Source organism: Amblyomma mixtum, chromosome 3, assembly GCF_055824585.1.
Source record: "Amblyomma mixtum isolate Tamu chromosome 3, ASM5582458v1, whole genome shotgun sequence".
Taxonomy (NCBI): Eukaryota; Metazoa; Arthropoda; class Arachnida; order Ixodida; family Ixodidae; genus Amblyomma; species Amblyomma mixtum.
This window is the reverse complement of record NC_143014.1, coordinates 303,163,075-303,183,557: the sequence shown is the minus strand read 5'-3', so window position 1 is coordinate 303,183,557 and position 20,483 is coordinate 303,163,075. Positions and strand designations below refer to the sequence as shown.

The following is a 20,483-nucleotide window of genomic DNA, read 5'->3' as shown; positions in this document are numbered from 1 at the left end:
ACTATCGCATCACTTCGTGGCGGGACGCTCGGCGACCCCGTGGAGGGTTTATACACTTCTCTCTCTTTCCCCGATTAGTGACGCATGAAACGCACCTTACACGTTGATACATTGCACATACAAACGCATCAAACAGTTCACTCTATAACCCGTAGTGAAGGCTTGTTAGTTGAGTCTTCTGCAGACTGTCTTGTAGCCCTCTCCTGTTCTCTTCTCTCTGTTGCCTTCCGTTTCACTGCAAAAGACCCGTATAAACTTATGTACCGCCAACTAGTGATAGGCCCGTAGCGAAGGAGCTGAAAGTGGTGACTAGTCTTTAAAGCCGACAGGTGTTTTAAGTATGCAGAGCTCCCCCGTAGTCATGTGTTTAACGCGATAGTGTTAAGGAGCTCGTGCCGCAGAAAATCAGGCGTCGTCTTCGGCGTCGTCAGCGTCAGCGTCGCTTACCGTGGGCGAAAAATTCACGAAAAATCCGCACAGAAGCAACCTAGGAGGCAGGTGGGCCACCTAGATCACGTAATTTTGTAGCGTAATCACAACGTGCCCACCCAATTGTGAGCAAACTGCGCACCGTGGCAGGTGGCAGTTAAAATTTTTATTGGCCGCGAGAGGTTGCTCGAGAAGCGCAACCTGGATCGCACCGGCACCACCTGTGGCACTACCTGCCATCTCAGGACAGTTGCCCCCGCCACAGCGTAGGAACGCTGCGGCGGTGGCCTACACACACGCCTGTCTCACGGAAACCGCGGGCTCCACAGCAGCCTTCTTCCTCCACCCTTCCCTCTCTACAACCAGCACTCACACAACCAGTCCATATACCTCCCCACCTTCCACTCTCGCCCTACAAATACACGGGATCGCCGATGCCATCACACACTTTGCCACTCTACCCCCCGCCCCCGCATACGTTGTCTATAGGAGGTATGCACTGGGCCTGATCCCCCGAGAGGGCGCCAGCGTCGTTCCGGCTTGTCCACCATGATTGCGGTCTCTCGGCTCGCGTAGTACGGCTGGGCTAGTTGTGTTTTCGGAGTCGGCGGTTTAACTCCACATTCATCCGTGCAGCGCCTCCTCTATCCGTGCAAGCATCCGTCAAAAATCTGAGCAACGTGTTCACAGAGCTGCCGTGTGAGTGAGTCTCTGGACTGCAAAAACGGGCGTTGCACGTTTTCGCGTTCCTGCGGTGCCGGCGTGTTGCGCGCGCGAGAATGGTGAACTGCGTGGTGTTTGGTTGCAACCATCGCACAAAAAAGAAGCCAGGCGACCAAAATGTAGCACAGGTCGGCTTCTTTTGCATACCGAAGGTCGTCAAAAACCAGTGCAAGAAGACCGAAGAGACGACCGCTCGCAAGAGGGCTGAGTGGTTTCGCCGGATCAACCGTAAGGACTTGAACCACTCAGCAAACCACTACAGAGTATGCGGCAAGCACTTCATCTCAGGTAAGCGTTCAGACGTCTCGATGAGCGTTATTTACGATTTCAGTGTACTTGTAACGACGCTCAGCGCAACTTAGAGCAGCATCGTCACGTAGGCGGTTGTGGTCAGTGAGTCTACTAAAAACTTACGATGCCGCAGCGCCGGGCAGTCGACGCTCGCGCGTTCAGGTTAAAAAAGTGGAAGGGAAGCTCACGCGACGACCTCGACATGGCACTCGTGTCCTCTGCTCTTGAATGATCGCTCTGTTTTGTACTTTGTTAAAAAAGAGAGAGAGAAGTAAGCTTGTTATCGAAGGTAGCAGAGGCTGATAAATTGTACCTTAAAAGTAAAACGCTGCGCGGACTTGTACACAAATATGCAAGGTAGAAGAGAAAACGCTTTCCGATTAATTTTTTCTGTCGTAAACGTGAGCCGAAGTTCGGTGAGAAGATTGGACTACGTCATTCTGAACCAGCCGATGTAGACCGGCGATTAAGCAACTCTACCGGTGGCCTTCGCGATCTCCGCGGCCGGGAAATAAACACTGCAGTGTACAGCTCGAAAGAGTGCAGAACTCGGTAAAAGAAGCCCTAGTGGTGTAGAATAAGGCTGGAGCTCTCTACCTTGCTGTAGTTTCTGCAAGTAAACTCCCAGCGTGCAGGAAATAGTCTAACACATGCAGTTTTTGAAAGATTGAGTTTATTTTCTGCAGGCCGACCAGCATATGTGATGGCTGAGGCAGACCCAGACTGGGCACCATCTCTTCATTTAGGGCATGGCAAACGTGTGGACTCTGAAGGTTTGGCATCCCGGTAGGTGCCTGTATTTCTGCAGGTGCTAGTTACCCTACAAGTTTCCCTGTATTCAAGTTCTTTATGCCTTCAGCCCAAACAGGAGCTTGTTTATGTGGTGGTTCCTGTTTAACTGAAGATAAAACATTTCCAGGTACAAGAGAAAGCAACGACGGTCAGAACATCGGCCCAGTCCCCTGAAAGAAGTGAGCCCAAACACAACAGCCGACACTGTGGTTTCAGAGGACACACTTTCCTCTGCCGAGGAAGAAGAACCGATTCAGCCGCAGGTTCCCATGGAAGTTTGTGAGAGTAGAGGTACGTCTCAAGGTGCTGTACAGAAACTCTGAATCACCACTAATGTAGGTTCAATTAGTGGTGAGAAATGTATTGTTTGAAAGCAATTCTTAATACTATGATCACGCTTATTATCTGCATCGTTTCAGGGAAGGCTGATTTCAGTCAGGTCACCGAGCTAACGATGGCTCACATAGAACAGCTCGAGGAAGAGAACAGGCACCTCCTCTCGGAGCTTGCAGACACAAAAGAGAAGCTTGGAATGCACATGTTATCACAAGACGTCCTGAAAACAAGGGAGGATATGGTGCAGTTCTACACTGGACTGCCAAACTTTGCACTCTTGCTTGCCCTCTTCAACATCCTGAAGGAAGGTGCAATGCATACAAGCCGGAATTCTTTAACAGCCTTCCAAGAAATGCTCATTTTTTTGATCCGCCTCCGGCTCAACACTCCTCTTCAAGATTTGGCCTACCGGTATAACCTTGTATTTTACTTTCTTGTGATGCAATTTGCTGATATCCTTCATTTTTATTTGCAGGTTTCATGTGTCACAATCCACAGCATCAAGGATTATAAACAAGTGGCTGGACGTGGCTTTTGTCCGGCTTTCCCGAGCTGTGCAGTGGCCTGGCCGCGACACGCTCCGGGCAACCATGCCCATGACATTTCGAAAGTCATTTGGTGTGGAAGTGGCAGTTGTCCTGGACTGTTTTGAAATATTCATCGAGCGGCCTTCATCCATGTTGCCACGATCACACACATGGTCACACTACAAAAGCCATAATACTGTAAAGTACTTGATTGGTATTGCACCACAAGGCGTTGTCACATTTATATCTCGAGGATGGTGTGGGAGGACTAGTGATAAGGTTATTGCTGAAAAGTGTGGAATTTTAAACAACCTCTTGCCTGGGGATGTAGTTCTCGCAGACCGGGGATTCACAATTGCCGACAGTGTTGGCATGCACTGTGCTAAGTTGGCCATGCCTGCCTTCACTAGAGGTAAGCAGCAACTCTCTGCTCTTGATGTGGAAAAGACTCGAAAGATAGCAAATGTGAGAATCCATGTCGAGAGAGTGATTGGACTTGTACGTAATAAGTACAAGATCCTGAAGCACACCCTTCCTGTGGAAATGGTCGTTGGTGAAGAAAATGAACCAACAATACTCGACAAGATTGTTTTCATTTGTTCAGCACTGTGCAATATGAACAACTCAACTGTCCCATTTGGGTGAAATCACGCACAGTTTTCTTAAGTGCTGCAAGTATGCTTAGAGAATTGGTGTAAATAAAGGTGTTCTCAATTTGCTTTACTACTTTTCCTGCAGATACAGATTGCATGGCTGTTTCACACAGTGAATGCCAAACTGTTTGTTTCCTTCACGCCAAGCTCTCTATGTGCATCTCACTTATGTGTGAAGGGGAAAGTGTCTCGGCCAGTACGAACAAATTACGCCTTCTTACTTTGCTCTGTGCACTCGGGGCAGTACCATGTTTTTCCTTTTGGTGCTCTGTTCAAATTAACACACGCATAATGGAACCAGACATGTTTGCATGTCTTGCTGTCACACATGATCATTCTGCCTGACTTGGGACCACCACATACACAGTACACCTCTTCTGCTGGCGCTGAGTCTTCATCACTAGCGTCTTGCAGCCCTGTGTGAAGTTTCTCGGTCCAATAGCGATAGCATAATTCTGGCAAAATGACAAGCTTAAAATAAAGTGCGCAACGTTGGAGCATTCTCCTACAGAACTGTGTGTCTTCATAGATTCGAAGAACAACATAGTCCTTTTGCGTCCAAACAACAAAATCGCAGTACTTCACTTTACAGACTTGAATCTGCATTTGCACCTGGTAAAAATAACTATGATCTGTCCTCAGCACCACTTTGTCGTCTACAATGGCAAGACAGGATGAGTCAGACAATGCATAACTTCTGACCGACTCTTCTCTACAGCTGTATGGGCATTTCACCTCCAGCACTCCCTGGCCACAACAATTGCAGCTGACCATACCATCAGGGGTTGCAGCCAGAAATGGGTTGTCTTGACATATATGCAGACCTGATTGACTGCACTGAAAATTAACATGAACATTCTTAGATGCAGCTGTATAGGCTTGTGTGGCTTTCTGTTCGTGTTCCTTTCCCCACGCAGTTTGTGGGCTTGAGAACTGTGCATCTTCTGGATAACATAACCTCTTTAGCAGGGACTGCGACGGGTTTGTTGTCGAAGTCCTGCATACAGCCTTAGCATTTGAAGCTGTGATGCGTCCAGCTCTGAAGGCGAACCACTTGGTGCTCCTTGCCTGCTCTCTAGTCTCCTTTTCTATCAAGTCAGCAACCTGAAACAAGACGGTGAGGATATGTTGGTCAATGACGTCTGAAGCTAGCAAAAATCAGTCACAATGTCAAGGCCACTTAAAGAGCAAAATCTGAGCAGTTAGCTCATACGAGTTGGTTGGTACATGTCGACGAAAGGATGCAACGACCCTAAGCTGGGACGAAAGGGAACAACACACACACTAGTGCAAATGTTTGTCTCGTTCCCTTGTGTGCCATCTTAAGGCTGTTATATTTTTTTCTAATTGGTACTTGTAGGCAGCTGCAGAAAACAAGCTACAGTAACAGCAAGAAACATGCTAATTTCAGCTACTGTACCTCATGCTCAATAGACAGGCCTCCAGCAAGGGCAATACATTTCTCTTGTATCTCGTTCCATGTGCCTGGAACATCTTCATCCTGCAAATTGGTGAGAATGGCACTGGGGAACTTCATTGCCACGGGAACAAAGTGATCTGCAAAATCTGGTTGCAAAGACAGAAGTGCTGGCCGGCTTCCGCTGTTGTGACAAGCTGTCAGAAATGTCCCCCACTCTTCATCTGTCGCCTCTGTAACAGCCCTTCTTTGCTTCTTCTTGCGAAGGGGCTGTTCCCCGTCCATCAGCCTTTTTTTCATCATCGACGAGGAGAAATTCACACTGGAAACTTTTTTCGGCTCCACGGATCGCACTGTTGGGGGCAACCATGTGTTCACTTTGTCTGTACACACTTGTCCACCTCTCCTCTTCACAACTGCATCTATGTAGAAAAGCACTGCTGCAATGTGCGAGCACGCTTCCCCAAGGCCCGCCTTGCAAGTACAATGCGCAGCTTGCACTTCGCCGTCCTCCTTAATGACAAGCCAAGGCGTCAGTGGCTTGTCATTGACTGACTGAGAATGCCGAACCTGTATCAATGGAAAGGTGCTAAATTACAAAAAACAAACAAACTGCATAGTTCTTTACACTGGCAGAATTTCAGGTGGCGTGAGACTTTAGAAGTGCAAAGTAGGTGGTGAACAACAAAAATTCATGAATAAAAATTTCTACAAATACCTCTTAAAAACAGTAGTTTACAAAACAGACTAAAATGGCCATGCCAGTGCAGCCTGTTTGTTTAGTGTTTCCTCTGCTGTGTTAATGAATTACATGCTTAGGTAGCCTAGCAGAGGGAACCAGAAATGACATACAAACTCTTTAACCACTTCTGGCATTTCTATCATTAAATCATGTAAATTATAGAAAGCAATTGTACTGGCCCCAATGAAAAAACAAGCCAAAAGCGAAACGCTGCATGCGAAGACAGTCAAGAGGGTTAAAATGGGGCATATCAGCAAAATTTAGTGTGACTGCCTCAGGCCGCGCTCGAGGCCACTCAAATGACCCACTTGGACTCGGAACATCTGAAACACACCAATTAGAGCCAAATCTAAGTTAATAACAGTTGTGCTCTACATGCGCTGCATTAGCGAATTTTGTGAAATTAAATAATTAGGGCATGTACCAACGACACTGCCTCAAACTTTTTTATTTTTGCTCTCGCCTTCGCCGCGCGTAAGCTGCACAGAGAAAAACGCTCATTTCCAAGCTACTGTCAACCCCAGTTTACGTTTCTTTCGCGCACCACAAGCATATTGCATGCATAATACAAGCAGGTCTGGGCAAGGCAGTTTGCTTACCTGGCAAACGATGACGACGCGGCCGTCGGATAGCACTTTCAGGCACGGCTGTTGGACCCAGCCGCTGGTCAGAAAATTATGAGCCTCCATTGCTTTGTAAGCCTTCAGCTGTTCTCTTGTTACAAAGCTTGTAGTGTGAACAAGGTAGTCTTTGATATCCGTGAAGTCGACGCGCGGGTAGCGGTCAACATCGCGGCAAAGTTCCTCACCTCGAAGATCGAGTGGATCGACCCCGTCACAAAGGCGCACCTTTTGCACGTAGCGAGTTTTTTCTGCATCGCACAGCTCGCGTGCGTAGGCACTTAAGCGCATTTTGTGCAAACTACAGAGCTCCGCTCACGGCGATCAGGTTGCAAGCGTGGGACGAGGGCACAATCGTCGCGTCTCCGCGTCTCACAGCGAGCAGCACTGCGACACCGCACTGGAGGAGACCGCAAACATGGCGGCGGTTGCGATCGACGCTAGTGCCCCTTGCGTCTGACGTCATGTGCATACCTCCTATACAGACTCGCAGGCAGCTCTGCGTGCCTTCCACGAAAGAGCCCTCCCCTTTCCTACCCGATCGGCCTTAGATGCCGCCCTCATAGCATTCAGCCCACAACCGGTGACCCTTCGGTGGATCCCTGGTCACATGGGCATCCCGACAATGAGCTGGCTCACCAGCTTGCCTGCGAAACTATACACCGGGCGCCGGGGATCCCATGGACGAGCCCACCGACGGAGCAGGCGGTCAGGGCTTACAAACGCACTGTCGACGAATACTACACGCAGCAAAAATTGGACTTAGCTGATTTACCACAGCCACACCCATCCTTATCGATCCGTGAAGCTCGCATTCTTCGCCGAATACAGTTTAATCTCCTACATACACCAGCCAAACTTTATACCTGTACACTTCCACAGCTCAGTGCTCAAACTGTCGACACACATATGCAGGCATAGAACACTGCCTTACACAGTGCCACGCAACCTTCCAGTCCCCCGCCTACCCTTTCCCCCCATCCCCACCGTGGCCCACCTGGCTCGCCTCCCTGGATCTGAAGCTGCAACGTGCCCTCGTGGCCTTGGCCCAGGACATACTGAACGCCTAACGGAAAGGATGTTCTAATAAAAGTGTCACACCACCACCACCAGGACAGTGGCGCATGGCTGAACCGCTGCACCATTGAGTCAGCGATAGTATGAGGACTGCCAGGGATTCATGAATGTTAAGTAGAGAATGACCATTCCGCATATATGGTTATTAACCCATTCAGGCTATGGCGTCATACCGTTGAGACGGCGCTTGAGTGTCCCCTCGAAATGTTTTCTTGCTCTTAACGTCAGCTTGGATACAAGGCAGATTTTAGACAGCGCACCACCTATAGCTTCTTTACGTGATCGGTAACCCTAGCGTTTTTGTTGCTTTTGTTGTTGTTAATAGCTTCTTACTTTAGTGCCTCCCTTATGCCCGCGGCTCATATGCAGCAGTGTATCTACTCTTTCTCCTTCTTCCCAACTTCCCTGAGGATATATGACATGTGTACACTTCGAGTCTACTGCTCTTCGGTAAAAACTACCTCAAATGACGGTGCTCTAAACACCTGCCTTTTTAGGTTACCAAAATAAATACATCAGGGGAAATTGACTCCAAGCCTGAAGCTCATTTTGCATAATTTTACATCATGGCTGAAGGCTGGCCGCTATTTCGCCCTGCCTGCTCACATGTATTTCGCTCCACACTAGAAAGAGTGACGACGGAGTATCGCTTAAACGCTAACTACGGAGCACTCTCGCAGGACGTGCCCGGGACACTACGCCCTCCCCGGCCATGACGACCGCACGCAAGCTCTGCCCGGAGGGACGAGTGGCGACGTTGTCTGAGCGGCAAGGCAGCAAATTCCCGCGTGACCAACTCCGCCACCCCGCAACGCCAGGGCCGCTGATCGCAGCTAAAGCATTCCCCGGGATTTTGGCGGCTGGATCATGCGCTTTCTCCACACCTAGCAGCGTACGCCGTGGTCGACGCTGTCCTCAGACGGGCGCCGAAAGCGCAGATGGGGAAGCTTACGGCAAACGGCTGACGGCGTGGATATTGATTTGTACGCCGACGGCCTAGGGCAAGACTTCAACCAGGAAGGTTACAATGAGCATGATGCGAACGTGGATCTCTACGACGACGTCATTGCTGCGCCGTCCAGCGATGGCAACGCAGACCAGGTGTCTGGGATCGGCAACCAGTCCCAGGGGAACAGCCATCCTTCAAAGCGTGTCGCTCTGTTCATTGGAAACCTGACCTGGGCACATGAAGGGTGCCGTTGTGTTACGGCCATTCCATGCTGTTTTAATTTTGTGTGTGTGTGCGTATGTAATCTCTGCTGCTGGATTCTCTTGCTGATCTCGCATTTAACGTGGCTGTTTGACGAGCAGAAGACTCCTCGGAAGAACACTCCGCAGTTCACCTGTGAGCAGCTGGATTGAAGTGTAGCATAGCTTCGGTCCTGCGCTGCACTGCTTTCAGAATCCTGTATGCTCCTTGCAACCATTTACCTTGTAACCATCTCATAAAATGTTAGGCGGCTTTTATGCCGCTTACGGTGCGTTTAAACAACAAGGGTTTATCTGCAAGCCTTCAATCTTACATGAACCTTCGTGACATTGCGAGGCACAACCTGACCTGGTAATCGCGCGTTGCTACTTGCGACATTCATGTCACAAGAATTCACTAAATTTTTGTCTTGCTTCGAACGGTTTTCTGTGTGCTTTCTTTCGTGATTCGTAACGGCCCTCCCATTAATAATGGCAAGAAACTTATGTGTTTTTGAGGCCACTGCGTCCAAAGTTGTGAGTGCGACACGTTGTAGTTTTTCCGTTTTATGAAAAACATGCTCGCAACACTGCTTCCGGTGTTTCTTTGATGCACAGAGTGTTCTACACTTACTATTTGGTTTTTATTATATACTTCAAAGCTCTGCCAGGGGCTGTCATGCCCCTTATGTAACCACCCAACAGGAGCATTTCAGGTACCAATAAATGAATAAAATACAATTTTGCACATTTCATTTTTGCGTTTACTTTTTATTTCTCGAGTATAATTATGTTTAATATTCGAAACACCCCAGCCTCTTGTTACGGCTATGTGCATGATTGATATACCGAATTTTCGCACTTGAAGCTTGTTAACCATTCAGGTGCCGTAAGGAGTTTTCCCTAATTCATATACAAGGAACGGTGCTAATTTTGCTGCGGAAAATCCTTCCACATATCAGCTAGCCTCAGACGCATAATGATACACTCGTGCAACAACGGAAATTATAAATTATTCAATAAGATCTTTATCTACATCGTCCAGATGCTAGGGGCACAGTAAAAAAGCTCACTGTGGAGCTTATTTTGCGCCTGCGGCCCCGTACAAGTTTGGAGATATTTATTGTTAAATATACAACCTAAGAATGTAATTGCGTTTGAGCAAGGTAAGCGTGAGACAGGAGAAAAAAAGGGGGCATCAAAATATTAAAATGCGAAAATAAGAAGTTGATGAAACTAACTGAAGCAATTCAGTAATGTTGGCAAGCAGTCGCTGAACATTTGATGTCTGTAATTGTTTCGTATGTGTGGAATGAACCATTCGTGATTTCGTATAGCATGAGTATGTCCTTGTGTTTTAGGTGAGATAAGGTTCTGAGAAAATTTTGATGGGTTTTACTTCTGTTATATCCCTTTATTCGGCATTTTTTATATGGTTCAGGTATTGGTTAAAAAGTGCTTGAGCCATCACGTCGCGCCGAATGTTAGCAATGCTTTTTAATTATATGAAGCCTGCTTAGACTAGTGAGTGTCGTAGTTCCCCAGAGAGTAAGGCAGTAGTGTAAAACAGAAGCGAACATCGAATTATAGAGAATGAGCTTTGTGTTTTGTGGCAGAAAAAAACGCAGTTTATTCAGGGTGCCGACTATTTCTGATGATTTGCCACGTGTCTTGTCGGCATGTATTGACCGCGATAAATGCTTGTCAAAAGACATAGACTTTTTACAACAGGGGCAATTTGCAATGCCACTGAGCCGACGGTAAAAGAGTTAAATGTGGGTATCGGATACTGATTCGTGGAAAACTGACTTCATGATCCTACAGCTCTGCTACAAAATAGCTCACGATCAAACAAGGGCATCAAAGAGGGAATGGCTGAAACCCAAGAACTCCCAGTAATCTCCTCTCCGTATTGCTGGCAATGCGGAGAGACCGGCGAATAGGCTGTCGTCAGCTAGCAATGTTTTCAACGCCAACGCGTATTCCACTATTGTCGTGTTTCTGCCACACTGTTGCCCACGCCAACGCATTCAGCCTACAGCTTTCTGTCACTACCAGCCGCCACATAGCTCAAAGCACGAATGTCAGTATGGTAGCATTACTTGATGAAGTCGATGCGCAATGCACGGCGCGAGACTGTGTTGCTGTTTGACGCAAGGCGTGCTCCGCGCTAGCCTAACGCTCCCGTGCAATGGCCAGTAAAGTTGACGTGTTCGCGCTGCTGCGGGTTCGCATCCCAGCCGACGCAATATTTATTTTTTAAAATTTATTTATGGTTCACTCAAGGTCAAGCATCACAGAAACCGATGAGCCGGTTTGACCTCGTGAAGAAGTGCTTTCACACTAAAATTAAATCGTCCATCTGAAATGACTAAGCAGAGATGACTTCGCTTTGCCGCTTTCCGTGATTTGGCTTTTCAGCCGCGAACTTCGGGGGCGCGGACTGATCTTCCTGTGAGTTGCAAGGTTTGACAAAGGGAGAAGGAATCTAGCAAAGCAGACATTTGGGCTAGTTGGTGTGAATTCGTGGTGGAAAAAACAGGGCAAACTAAGACAGAAAAGGAGAGGGACTCTGTCCGTCCTTCCCTTTCACTAGCGTCCTTCCGCCTTTTCCACAGGAGGAGAGCTCCTTGGCACACTGCAAAAAGTGTGTAACTCGTTCTCGTGTCAAGCTTCTCGCGACGCAGGAACCCTGCACGCGCAAGGCGAGTTTTTCCCTTCCTTTAGTTCGCGGAATCTGAATACGCACACGGTAGCTCCCCCTGTTAGCCATGCGCAAGCAAATTCACAATGACGCGCATCGTATACACTGTTTGGCACATTTGCCTTATCTCTTGCCGCCTTTCTCTCAGGACGGCGCACTCTGGGTCTTCTTGCTGACTGGCACATTTTCAAGGGCTTCGCTGCTGTCCTGGCTAAAAAATTTGCTTTTCCTTTCCTGCTATTGGTGTCTGCTTTCAAACAACACGTGCTTGTCGCCTGGCCAGATACCATGCCGGCCAGTTTCAGATGCGCATCGCGGAAAAACTCGTGTCTCTACTGCTTTCCGTTCTTTGGTGACACGAGCAGCTATGAGCACAACTGAATTTAGAGACTGGTATTTTCTCCGTTTCCACTTAGCCTTTGTTTTTGTTCCTTTTTCTACACCTTGACTATTCCACGTGCGTCCCCGGATCCTCTGATTTTCCGTCGGACCTCGGTAACCTTTTTCGGATTTGAAACTGGCGTCTTAGCCTCCGCTGATGCACCTTCAGCTGCAACCGAGTTGTGGGGTTCGCTGCCCTAGAAGTAGTTCTCTGTCACTTCTTATCACCCTAATTACTCTCCTCTGAAACACACTGCTCGTCTAGAATCGGGCTCTGGTCCTCTGTGTCAGTGCGGCTTACTACAATATTGCGGTTTAGCACAACTACAGCTCCACAATCTTATGCACCAGCTTCGGGGAGGTAGCCGCTTCTCTATCTTCTTCACTGAAGCCGCACTGACTCCTCAACTCCTAGCTGCCGTGATTCACATTGCTTGAAGGGCTCTCCTGTGTCCCCTTTTGAAAACTCTGCCTTTCGAAGACACCTGGGCTGGTTTGTCTCCTGTACAGGCTACTTCCTTACGTCCTCGCGCTTAAACAACTCGACGACGGTTCCTCTTCCCATAGCAGAGCCTCTCTTCGGAGCTCTTTATTTGTTAAACCGTCCGTGCTGATAGGCCTCCATATCTAGGGCCTCAGTCGGTTTTGCGACTATCTAACTGGGTCACCGTCTTATTAGTTATTTTGGCAAGTCTCTTTTGGCTTGGCTTTGTCGTGCGCGGTCCGTGCCGTTTCAATGAGTTATCTGAATGAGCTCGCGTCCTGTTACAAGCAGCGAAGTCGAAGTCTGTCTCTACCCGTGCTTGGCTGAATGCAACGTAATTTGACAGTAGCGCATCATATTTTCTATAGCGCTGCCGGCGAAACCGGTTTCAGAACTTGCTGTGCTTCCTGCCTACCTCGTCCACTGATTTGGCCTGGTATTCCCCGTTCTGTCGAGCACGTTGTTCAATGCAACATTTCAGTTGTACGTCGTAGTGGCTTTGTAAAGAGCGCTGTCTGCTTTCTGCTAAAATTATCACTGTGATTTTTTGCCATGACTTGACAGCACGAGGGTACTTATGCGAATACTAGAGCGACGGTGTCAGTTGTGACCTGCGGCACCGGGAAGCCGGAACCGACGACAGTGACCACAAGAAAGTGCAGCGAAACAACACTTTTCAAAAGACAGCCTCTGGGTTATATTTCACTGATGCAGCTGGAGTGGGGTGGGGTGAGGGAGTAGGAGTGTCATAAGTGGCCGGTGCGAATTTGTGTCATGCATGGGCACGAAAGGTCACTCATTCATCAACACAACGCGGGTCTCTGCTGTGGCAGGCACAGTGAGGGAAGATGTCAGAGTCAGTTGAGTGGATGCGGCGTTGACAGTGTTCGAGTAGCCCAGTGTTCAAAGCAGGCGTGGAGTGTGGGCGTTATTGGTAGGGTGTGACGGGAGCGGCCGACGCCGAAAACGGCGATGCTATCATTTCGGCGCTCCTACAGCTGTCGCTGAAAAATCTAATCTTTTCATCTGCTAATCAACGTTGAACTCTCTTTTCCTACCGCTCAAAAGCATGGCACTTTTATGCCGGGCTAATGGTTCACGATTCCTTAACGCATTCGGCTTCAGCTGGTATTTTATCACTTACCAATGCTGTTGATTGCCGAACGGTATTATGATTCTTGTTGCTGCGCCCATGGATAACCGCACATACGTAGGAGAGGTTTTGAACACAAAAGGAAGACATCAACGCCTGATATTAGCACGCAGATATTAGGTAGAGCGAAGAGAGAAAAATTACAAAACGATCAGCGATTTCATTAGCAAAAAATAAAAAAAGGTTAGTATAGGCTACGGCTTAGTAAAAAGCTTCGGCAGCAGGAGCATCGTTCCTGCATTATACCGCTTTTTCTTCCCTTCTTCCTTTCTTCTACTTCTAGCTCGACTTCGGTCGCTTCTTTTTGCCTTTTTGCGATTTATTGTCTTTACTGGTTAGCTTTGTGTTGTTTTCGGTACATCCTTCTTCTCTTCTTTGGTCTTTCTTTTTATTACCCATTCGGCGTTTTTCTCTCCTTCTTCGGTGCGTTCTCATTCGTTCACTTCGCCTTTTCCTTGATTTTTCTCTCCTTTCCTTTCCTCTTATTTTTCTTTGCCTTACTCTTGTCTTCTTCATGCTGCCCCTTTTCTAATTATTGGCTGCACTTTTCAGTTGTCTTCTTCGCTTCTTCTTTCTTCATGTTGATATATTTCTGCTTTCTTCTATTATGTCTCTTAACTTCAGTTCTTTCCTCTTCTAATTTTTCTTCTTTTTTTTCGTCTCTTCTAACTGGGCTTGTCTTGGCCTCTCGTTTGGCTTGCCATAGCTTGCGGATGCAATGGGTTGTGGAAGAAAAGGGATGGTGGAGAAGAGGAAAATAAAATTCGAACAGGGCGCGACCAGGCCCGCAAGCTGGGAATTCTTGCTGACGAACAAATTAAATGTGTAGCAAACGAGAGTAAACTGGGTACTGACAGAGGAAACTGTATCTTATATAAAAATAACAGCTGTTTCTTACCGGTAATCACCTATGGCGCAGAAGCGCGGAAGGTAACCAAGAGAGCGCAGTGCTTCAGAGATCAAACGAGTCTTAATTCACACTAGCCGGAGTCACGAAGAGAACTGAAGATGGGCAGGGCATGTAATGCGAAGGAAAGATAACCGATGGTCTGTAAGAGTAACGGATCATAAGGGAAGGCAAGCGCAGCAGGGACGGTAGAAATATAGGGGACGGATGAAATTAGGAAGTCTCCGGCGATACGGTCACCCCGCTGGCACAAGACCGGGCTAATTCGAGAGATATGAGGGAGGCATTTTCAGTAGTGGGCCTGGTAAGGCTGATGATGAAGATGATAGGCAGCCTCACATTCTGGAAAGGAATTTCAAGGAAAGGTTAGCGGAAGGAGGCGAAAGAAAAGAATGAAACTATTCCCCATCTCACGCTCGGTGTGTAAAGGACACATATGACTCGTGTCTAGCACGCGTGCTGGCTTGGATTGCTTTAACAGTAAAATCTGCTTGCTTGAAACGGGCAGTCGCCCACAAGAGAAAAGAATTAGGTGCAGAAAAGCGCTCATAAGGAAAGCTATGCAAAAAAACTGCAGAATTGTAGAAAAATATCAGAGAAAAAAATTCTACATATCCATAAGGCAGACTAAAGATGCTTTTCTGAAATTCTTTACGAATTCGATTCTGCAAATTTTACTGCATTGTTTGCACAGATCTTTCTGGAATTCTTTCTGCTATCCGTTACGCTTATTGTTATTGATTCGTTTTCTTTTTTTTCTGATTTATTTGCAGTCATTTTCCGGAATTCATCTAGTTTTCACCTTTTTATTTTTCGTTTTTTATTTTCTGGTTTTTAATTTCTTTCTTTTTATTTTAGTTCGTTTTACTGTTGCATTTGAGTATTGTTTTCATTTTTTTACCTGCTCATTTTTATTTTGAGCTCCGAGCCTGCATAACCTTGGAGAATGGGAGGAGTAACACTTTATTGAAATCATCCGTCTCATTATCAAAAATTTCGGCTCTGGTAGAGGACCGACACGGACCAGGCTTGACGAACATGGCGGGGCTATAGACCACAAAGGAAATGGCAAAAATATATCCGGCCTGAAAATTTCAGGGCTGTCGAAATGAAAGTTCATCAGCCAGAGAAATGACGTATTTCTCCGGACACAGCTTTCTGTTCGCCTAACCACGGGGACAAATTCCGCGCAGGATATATGAGAGAGAAGGCGGCTGCGGGGGGAGGGGGTGGGTGTGTTTATTTTCTTGAGTTAAGCTGCAATGAATTGTTTCCGACTCGAGCTATTTTCTTCACGCTTTGCAACGTCAGGGGCAGTAATACAGCGCGACTAGTATTGCGCTATGATGTCCTACGCCATGCTTCCTGCGCCGTTAACCATCAATCAAGATATAAGTTTGCTCTCTGGCCACACAATATTATCCTTTGAGTAACCATTACATATAGCTCCTCCAGAAGTTTTAGGCTGCCATCCTACTCACTGACATAAAATCTCGTTTAGCCTCCTTGAATGCTGTTTTCTTTGCCATTCGGGATGCCCATTTTTACCCGAGATGAGGAAGCAGCGCTAGCAGCAAAATGTAAATCATAATACCTTGGCATTACGGTGTATGTGGGTCGGATTTAATCAATCAATACCGCGATTAGAGAACTGAGATGTGCCGTCATAGGCATTATTACTGTTGCTATCCTTCCTGTTCTGTGCTCAAAATTCACAGATGGCAAAATCGTGCGGTTTTGCTTGAGCGTCCGGTAGAACAGAATTTCTGCGAATCACTACAATCATCATGCCACTACAGCGCAGAAGAGGCTGAAAATCGCCACCCCGCGATGCTGGCGCATTTCCATTGCGCGTGCAAGCGTTCTGCCACGGTTCGATTTCATAGCCGCGTCTTCTCTCGGTGCTGGCCCGCATCGCCTCTTCGCCTCTGGTCAGGGCTTCTGTAGAACCACAGCAAACAAGGCCTTTTCACCCATAGTTCAGGTAAATATCCTTCGACGTGTAACCGCCGCCACAGTCACGACGTTTGAAGCTGCCTGGAGACAGTGCCGTAATGCCTTCTTCTTCTGTTTTCTTGTCAGACGCGGGCAGTCATTCTTCTGCGCTGTCGGCTGCACTCAACGTGCGGACTGGCCATGTTCGCGAGCAGTCGACTCTGGGAAGGGTGCACCCCTCCGACGTTCGGGAAGCGGGGCCTCAAGCCTCGTGCTCGCCTACTTCGTTCAAGCGACCCGGTAAGCCACGCACCCACTAAGTTTTCGATGCGCCTAATTGCCCTAGAGGTTGCTTAATCGATGGTGCATTTTGCGGTGCGGCTGAGTTTGGTACGGCCTCTTCGGGTGTCCAAGGGAGTTTATTACAAAACATGCCTTCAGCAGCTTTGGTTTTCATAGGTCATAATTGAAAAGCAAGCATGGTGTTCCAAAATGCGACTAATTCGTGGAACTTACGCACATTGCAATACACGCCGGCATTTTGGCATGGTGCCGGATTCATTTAGCCGCCGTTCTTTGTATTTTGCAACCAGTTTGACACTACGTGCTTCACAAAATTCACTGAAGCCTCATAAAGCCCCGGAGGGCTTCAAATAAGTTGGGCTGCAAGCTGAATTTGAAACCGATCGGCCAAAGCGGTTCAAAGCGAGGTCTGGTGTAACAAATGTATTCACGGAGTATGGTTATGTTCAGACCCAACGATTTTTTCTTATTTGCATAGTGTATTGAGAATGGCCCTCCGCATGAGCAAAGCACTTATTGCCGCTAATCAGACCTTAGCATTTGCAGGTAGAAATAGGCGGATTAGTCATGCCTACAGGCTTTCGCCGCACTGCATTAAGCAACATGCAGCAAAGGCGCGTATCCCACGGAGAATTAGGAGCACGTCACTTGACTCCTGCCCCCCGTGCAAATACTACTTCGTGTGAATCCACTTTAAGGTGATTTCATGATAGCCATAATCTTGGTGACACCTGAAATGTGAGAGCGTACCACTCAGTGTAGGTAGGGCCTCTTGCTACAGGCAGATCACTATTAGCTTATTCGGTGAAGGAAATCGTTTCTTGCTGTCCATGCCTAATTGTATGATCACGTCATTCTCGACAGAAGCTCTCGGCAGAAATTGCGAATGCTAGAAAAAGAAACGAGAGACCGACAAGGCCACGGTGCCGCGGTTCCCCACTTGTCTGAAAGGCAGTCTTGTGTTCACAAAACTACCTTCTCTATTCAGTGCAAATTGTCTCATGGTGGCGGATGATAAGAAATTATTCTCCTTTCATTAAAGCTTTTCTTGTTTCTCATAGAAAAGCAGAGCGCCAGTGCACCCAGTGTTTTTTGCTTCGCGTACGACTTTGTCCCCCCCCAACCCCCCCCCCCCCCCAAAAAAAAAAAAAAAACGCACCGGCTTCTTCCGCCCATTTTGTCGTTTCTCAACATCTTCAAAGGGATGCTGTGTTACATACTCCTCTCTCGGCGCAAGTCGTTCTAGTCGGCGCATTCGTATCTGATACCCCTGTCAGACGAGCAAGTTTAGTGTCATTTTCAACGAGTGACACTCGCCTGTAGTGTCATTCGCATCGTGTCACACGATGAACTTTAATGACACTCGCTGCTGAACGCATTCGGCAAGAAGTGAGTTTGGGGAACTCACTGCACTTTTCCCGAGGGGCGAAGTGTATAGCCTCGGTAGCAGCGTTTCGAAATTCGAATACAACGTCGGCAATAAAAATGGCGTTTTATTGAACGCAGCTAATTTTTTTTGCCCTCTTGTTCATGTAAACTTATTTGCGTTGCCATTAAATATACTGCACATATTCCGACATTCTTGTTTTCAGCTGCAATAATTTTTTAGGCAGCCGCAGCGGTATGGCTATGGCGGCTAGCATGGCGACCGTAGCAACCATCTGCAACCGTTTCGGTGTGACGGTACAACAGTCACAATATTGCACAAAGCTCCTTGATAATCATAAAAAAAATGCTTGCAGTTTGCAATGTACTGTACATTAACTGTACATTAAAGCTTTGAAGCGCGAAAAGTAATATTTTTTGTGCCTTACTTGAAAAGCCATCGTCACCACCATCAATTCCGAATGACACTTTATTTTTCCGTGTAGCAGCACGCCCCGAAAGTGTCACTCGTTCTGGAGAAGTGCACTTCGTTAAAGTGTCACTAAACTTGCCCGTGTGACAGGGGTATTAGCACGTCATGACTACCTCCCAGCACTACACTTTCAATAAGTGAGGACGGAACCGAGCCACGAGGACGGAACGAGGACGGAATGTCTCGACACTGCCACGGCACCAACCCCACCATTTAGAGTGAGCGCGCTTCCAGCCATAGTTAAAAACTCTTCTTACTAAGCACCTCTGCATGGTTGAACGTCTGCGGAATAGATACGATCATTGGACGCATTGCTTCCCACCTGAGGACTTCCAAAGCTACCCCTTGCGAAACGGATCTGAACTAAACGCAATGACGAGGCTGTTCTAACTGCTGCCCTATCAAACTTTATAGTTATCAGAAATAATTGTCGCTTTAAAATAGTCAAAAGGATTGGTGATGGGTTGTTAACGTAAGGAAGGGAACGCAATGAAGCATCGTGAAGCAACAGAAAGCCCCCTCTGTGGACTTTCGGCAGACGCGGACCGTATGAGTTTCCTGTCGTCCTCTGTCACGGCGGTGTCCTGTTGTACGTCTGTATTGTCCTTAAAAAGGACGAGGCCTATGTGAACTGCGACGCCATGGTGAAAGCAATTTTTTTTATCTTGTGCATACAACTGTAGTGTTTTACGGTGCTGTTTGCACTAATGGCGTCAGGACGCTGTTCGTATCTGTCCTGCCTGGCTCAAAGCATACGTTTGGCCATCAAGCATTTGAAAGTAGGGGTGTGCGAATATTCGAAATTTTCGAATATATTTCGAATGTTATATTTTCAGTATTCGTATTGGATTCGAAATCCAAGTATTCGTGTTCTTTCGAATATTCGACCCGACGCGAATATTCGTATCTAGCCGACTATTCATTTTGAGCACCGGCGTTCATTTCGGTCCTCAAGCATTATCGACAGAGACTTGACAACATGGCGGCGCCCAGAGCAATGCGCATGGATGAAGGAAAATTTTTTCTTGGAATTTTTCCTTCGTGGAAGGAAAATTTTTCCTTCCTCCAAGGGCCATGCCGTAGAACTGCGGTGGTGAGCTTTTTTGTGGCTATACCTGCGAAGCTGCTATAGTCAGAGCTGTGCACGAAGTACCTCGTGTAAAGAGGAAGACGCTTAGCAGACGGAGCAACAGAACCGATGCGCGGCGCGAGGCGAGAAGAAGACGATCGGCAGCTGAAGCAGCAGAACCGACGCGCGGCAAAAGCATCAACTGTTCCGGGACCGGACCTGCCCTTGCCCGCTCTAACCGGCCTTAACAACCAGTCATCTCTTGCCAATAAAGGCCGCTACATCTTGGTGGAGGTGCGGGATTCCGTCCTGGAGCTACGTAACCGTACCATCACTACCCCCATGCCTGCCAACGCCAACCAGCCAGCCAGCTCCTCGCCGGCACCCGTTGCTTGCCATGGTGCGCTCCGCCAGCGCGACCCTGCCGTCTTCAGCGGCACGGACGATCACGACGTGGAGGATTGGTTGTCCTCTTACGACAGGGTGAGCGCTCATAACCGTTGGGACGACACTATGAAACTCACCAACGTCATCTTCTACCTAACCGGCGTCGCCCACCTTTGGTTCCAAAACCACGAATCGGGCTTCACCACCTGGACCGAATTTAAAACCAGCTTCACCGACATCTTCGGCCGTCCTGCAGTACGCAAACTTCGCGCCGAGCAGCGTCTTCGCGATCGCGCACAGCAGAGTGGTGAATCATACACCAGCTACATAGAAGATGTCGTCAATCTCTGCAAGCGCGTCAATGCGTCCATGGCGGAGGCCGAAAAAGTTAAACACGTCCTGAAAGGAATCGAAGACGACGCTTTCAATATGCTTGTGGGCAAAAACGTCACATCTGTCACCGATATATTCGACCACTGCCAAAGCTACGACGAGCTCCGCCGACAG

At 47.8% G+C, this 20,483-nt stretch overlaps 2 protein-coding genes across 2 annotated transcripts; one reads left to right on the top strand and one right to left on the bottom strand.

Moving 5' to 3' along the window:
- Positions 1-1,031: 1,031 nt before the first annotated feature.
- On the top strand, positions 1,032-4,859 carry LOC149355435 (uncharacterized). The gene is made up of 5 exons (XM_089583793.1): positions 1,032-1,440; positions 2,130-2,229; positions 2,363-2,526; positions 2,655-2,982; positions 3,047-4,859. The coding sequence occupies exons 1-5, from the start codon at positions 1,209-1,211 to the stop codon at positions 3,741-3,743; spliced, it is 1,521 nt and encodes a 506-aa protein (XP_089439919.1). The 5' UTR covers positions 1,032-1,208; the 3' UTR covers positions 3,744-4,859.
- LOC149355434 (uncharacterized) lies at positions 1,623-6,821 on the bottom strand. Its single transcript, XM_089576112.1, has 3 exons — positions 6,510-6,821; positions 5,172-5,738; positions 1,623-4,855 (listed from the first exon to the last, which is right to left on the bottom strand). The coding sequence occupies exons 1-3, from the start codon at positions 6,819-6,821 to the stop codon at positions 3,959-3,961; spliced, it is 1,776 nt and encodes a 591-aa protein (XP_089432238.1). The 3' UTR covers positions 1,623-3,958.
- Positions 6,822-20,483: the final 13,662 nt, after the last annotated feature.

Excerpts from the sequence above, each read along its gene's own strand:
- LOC149355434 (XM_089576112.1), bottom strand. The coding sequence starts at position 6,821 with ATGCGCTTAAGTGCCTACGCACGCGAGCTGTGCGATGCAGAAAAAACT. Across the intron at positions 5,739-6,509 it reads GCGTCGTCATCGTTTGCCAG|GTTCGGCATTCTCAGTCAGT; the intron begins GTAAGCAAACTG and ends CCATTGATACAG. Across the intron at positions 4,856-5,171 it reads GCCTGTCTATTGAGCATGAG|GTTGCTGACTTGATAGAAAA; the intron begins GTACAGTAGCTG and ends GTCTTGTTTCAG.
- LOC149355435 (XM_089583793.1), top strand. The coding sequence starts at position 1,209 with ATGGTGAACTGCGTGGTGTTTGGTTGCAACCATCGCACAAAAAAGAAG. Across the intron at positions 2,527-2,654 it reads GGAAGTTTGTGAGAGTAGAG|GGAAGGCTGATTTCAGTCAG; the intron begins GTACGTCTCAAG and ends GCATCGTTTCAG. Across the intron at positions 2,983-3,046 it reads CTTCAAGATTTGGCCTACCG|GTTTCATGTGTCACAATCCA; the intron begins GTATAACCTTGT and ends TTTTATTTGCAG.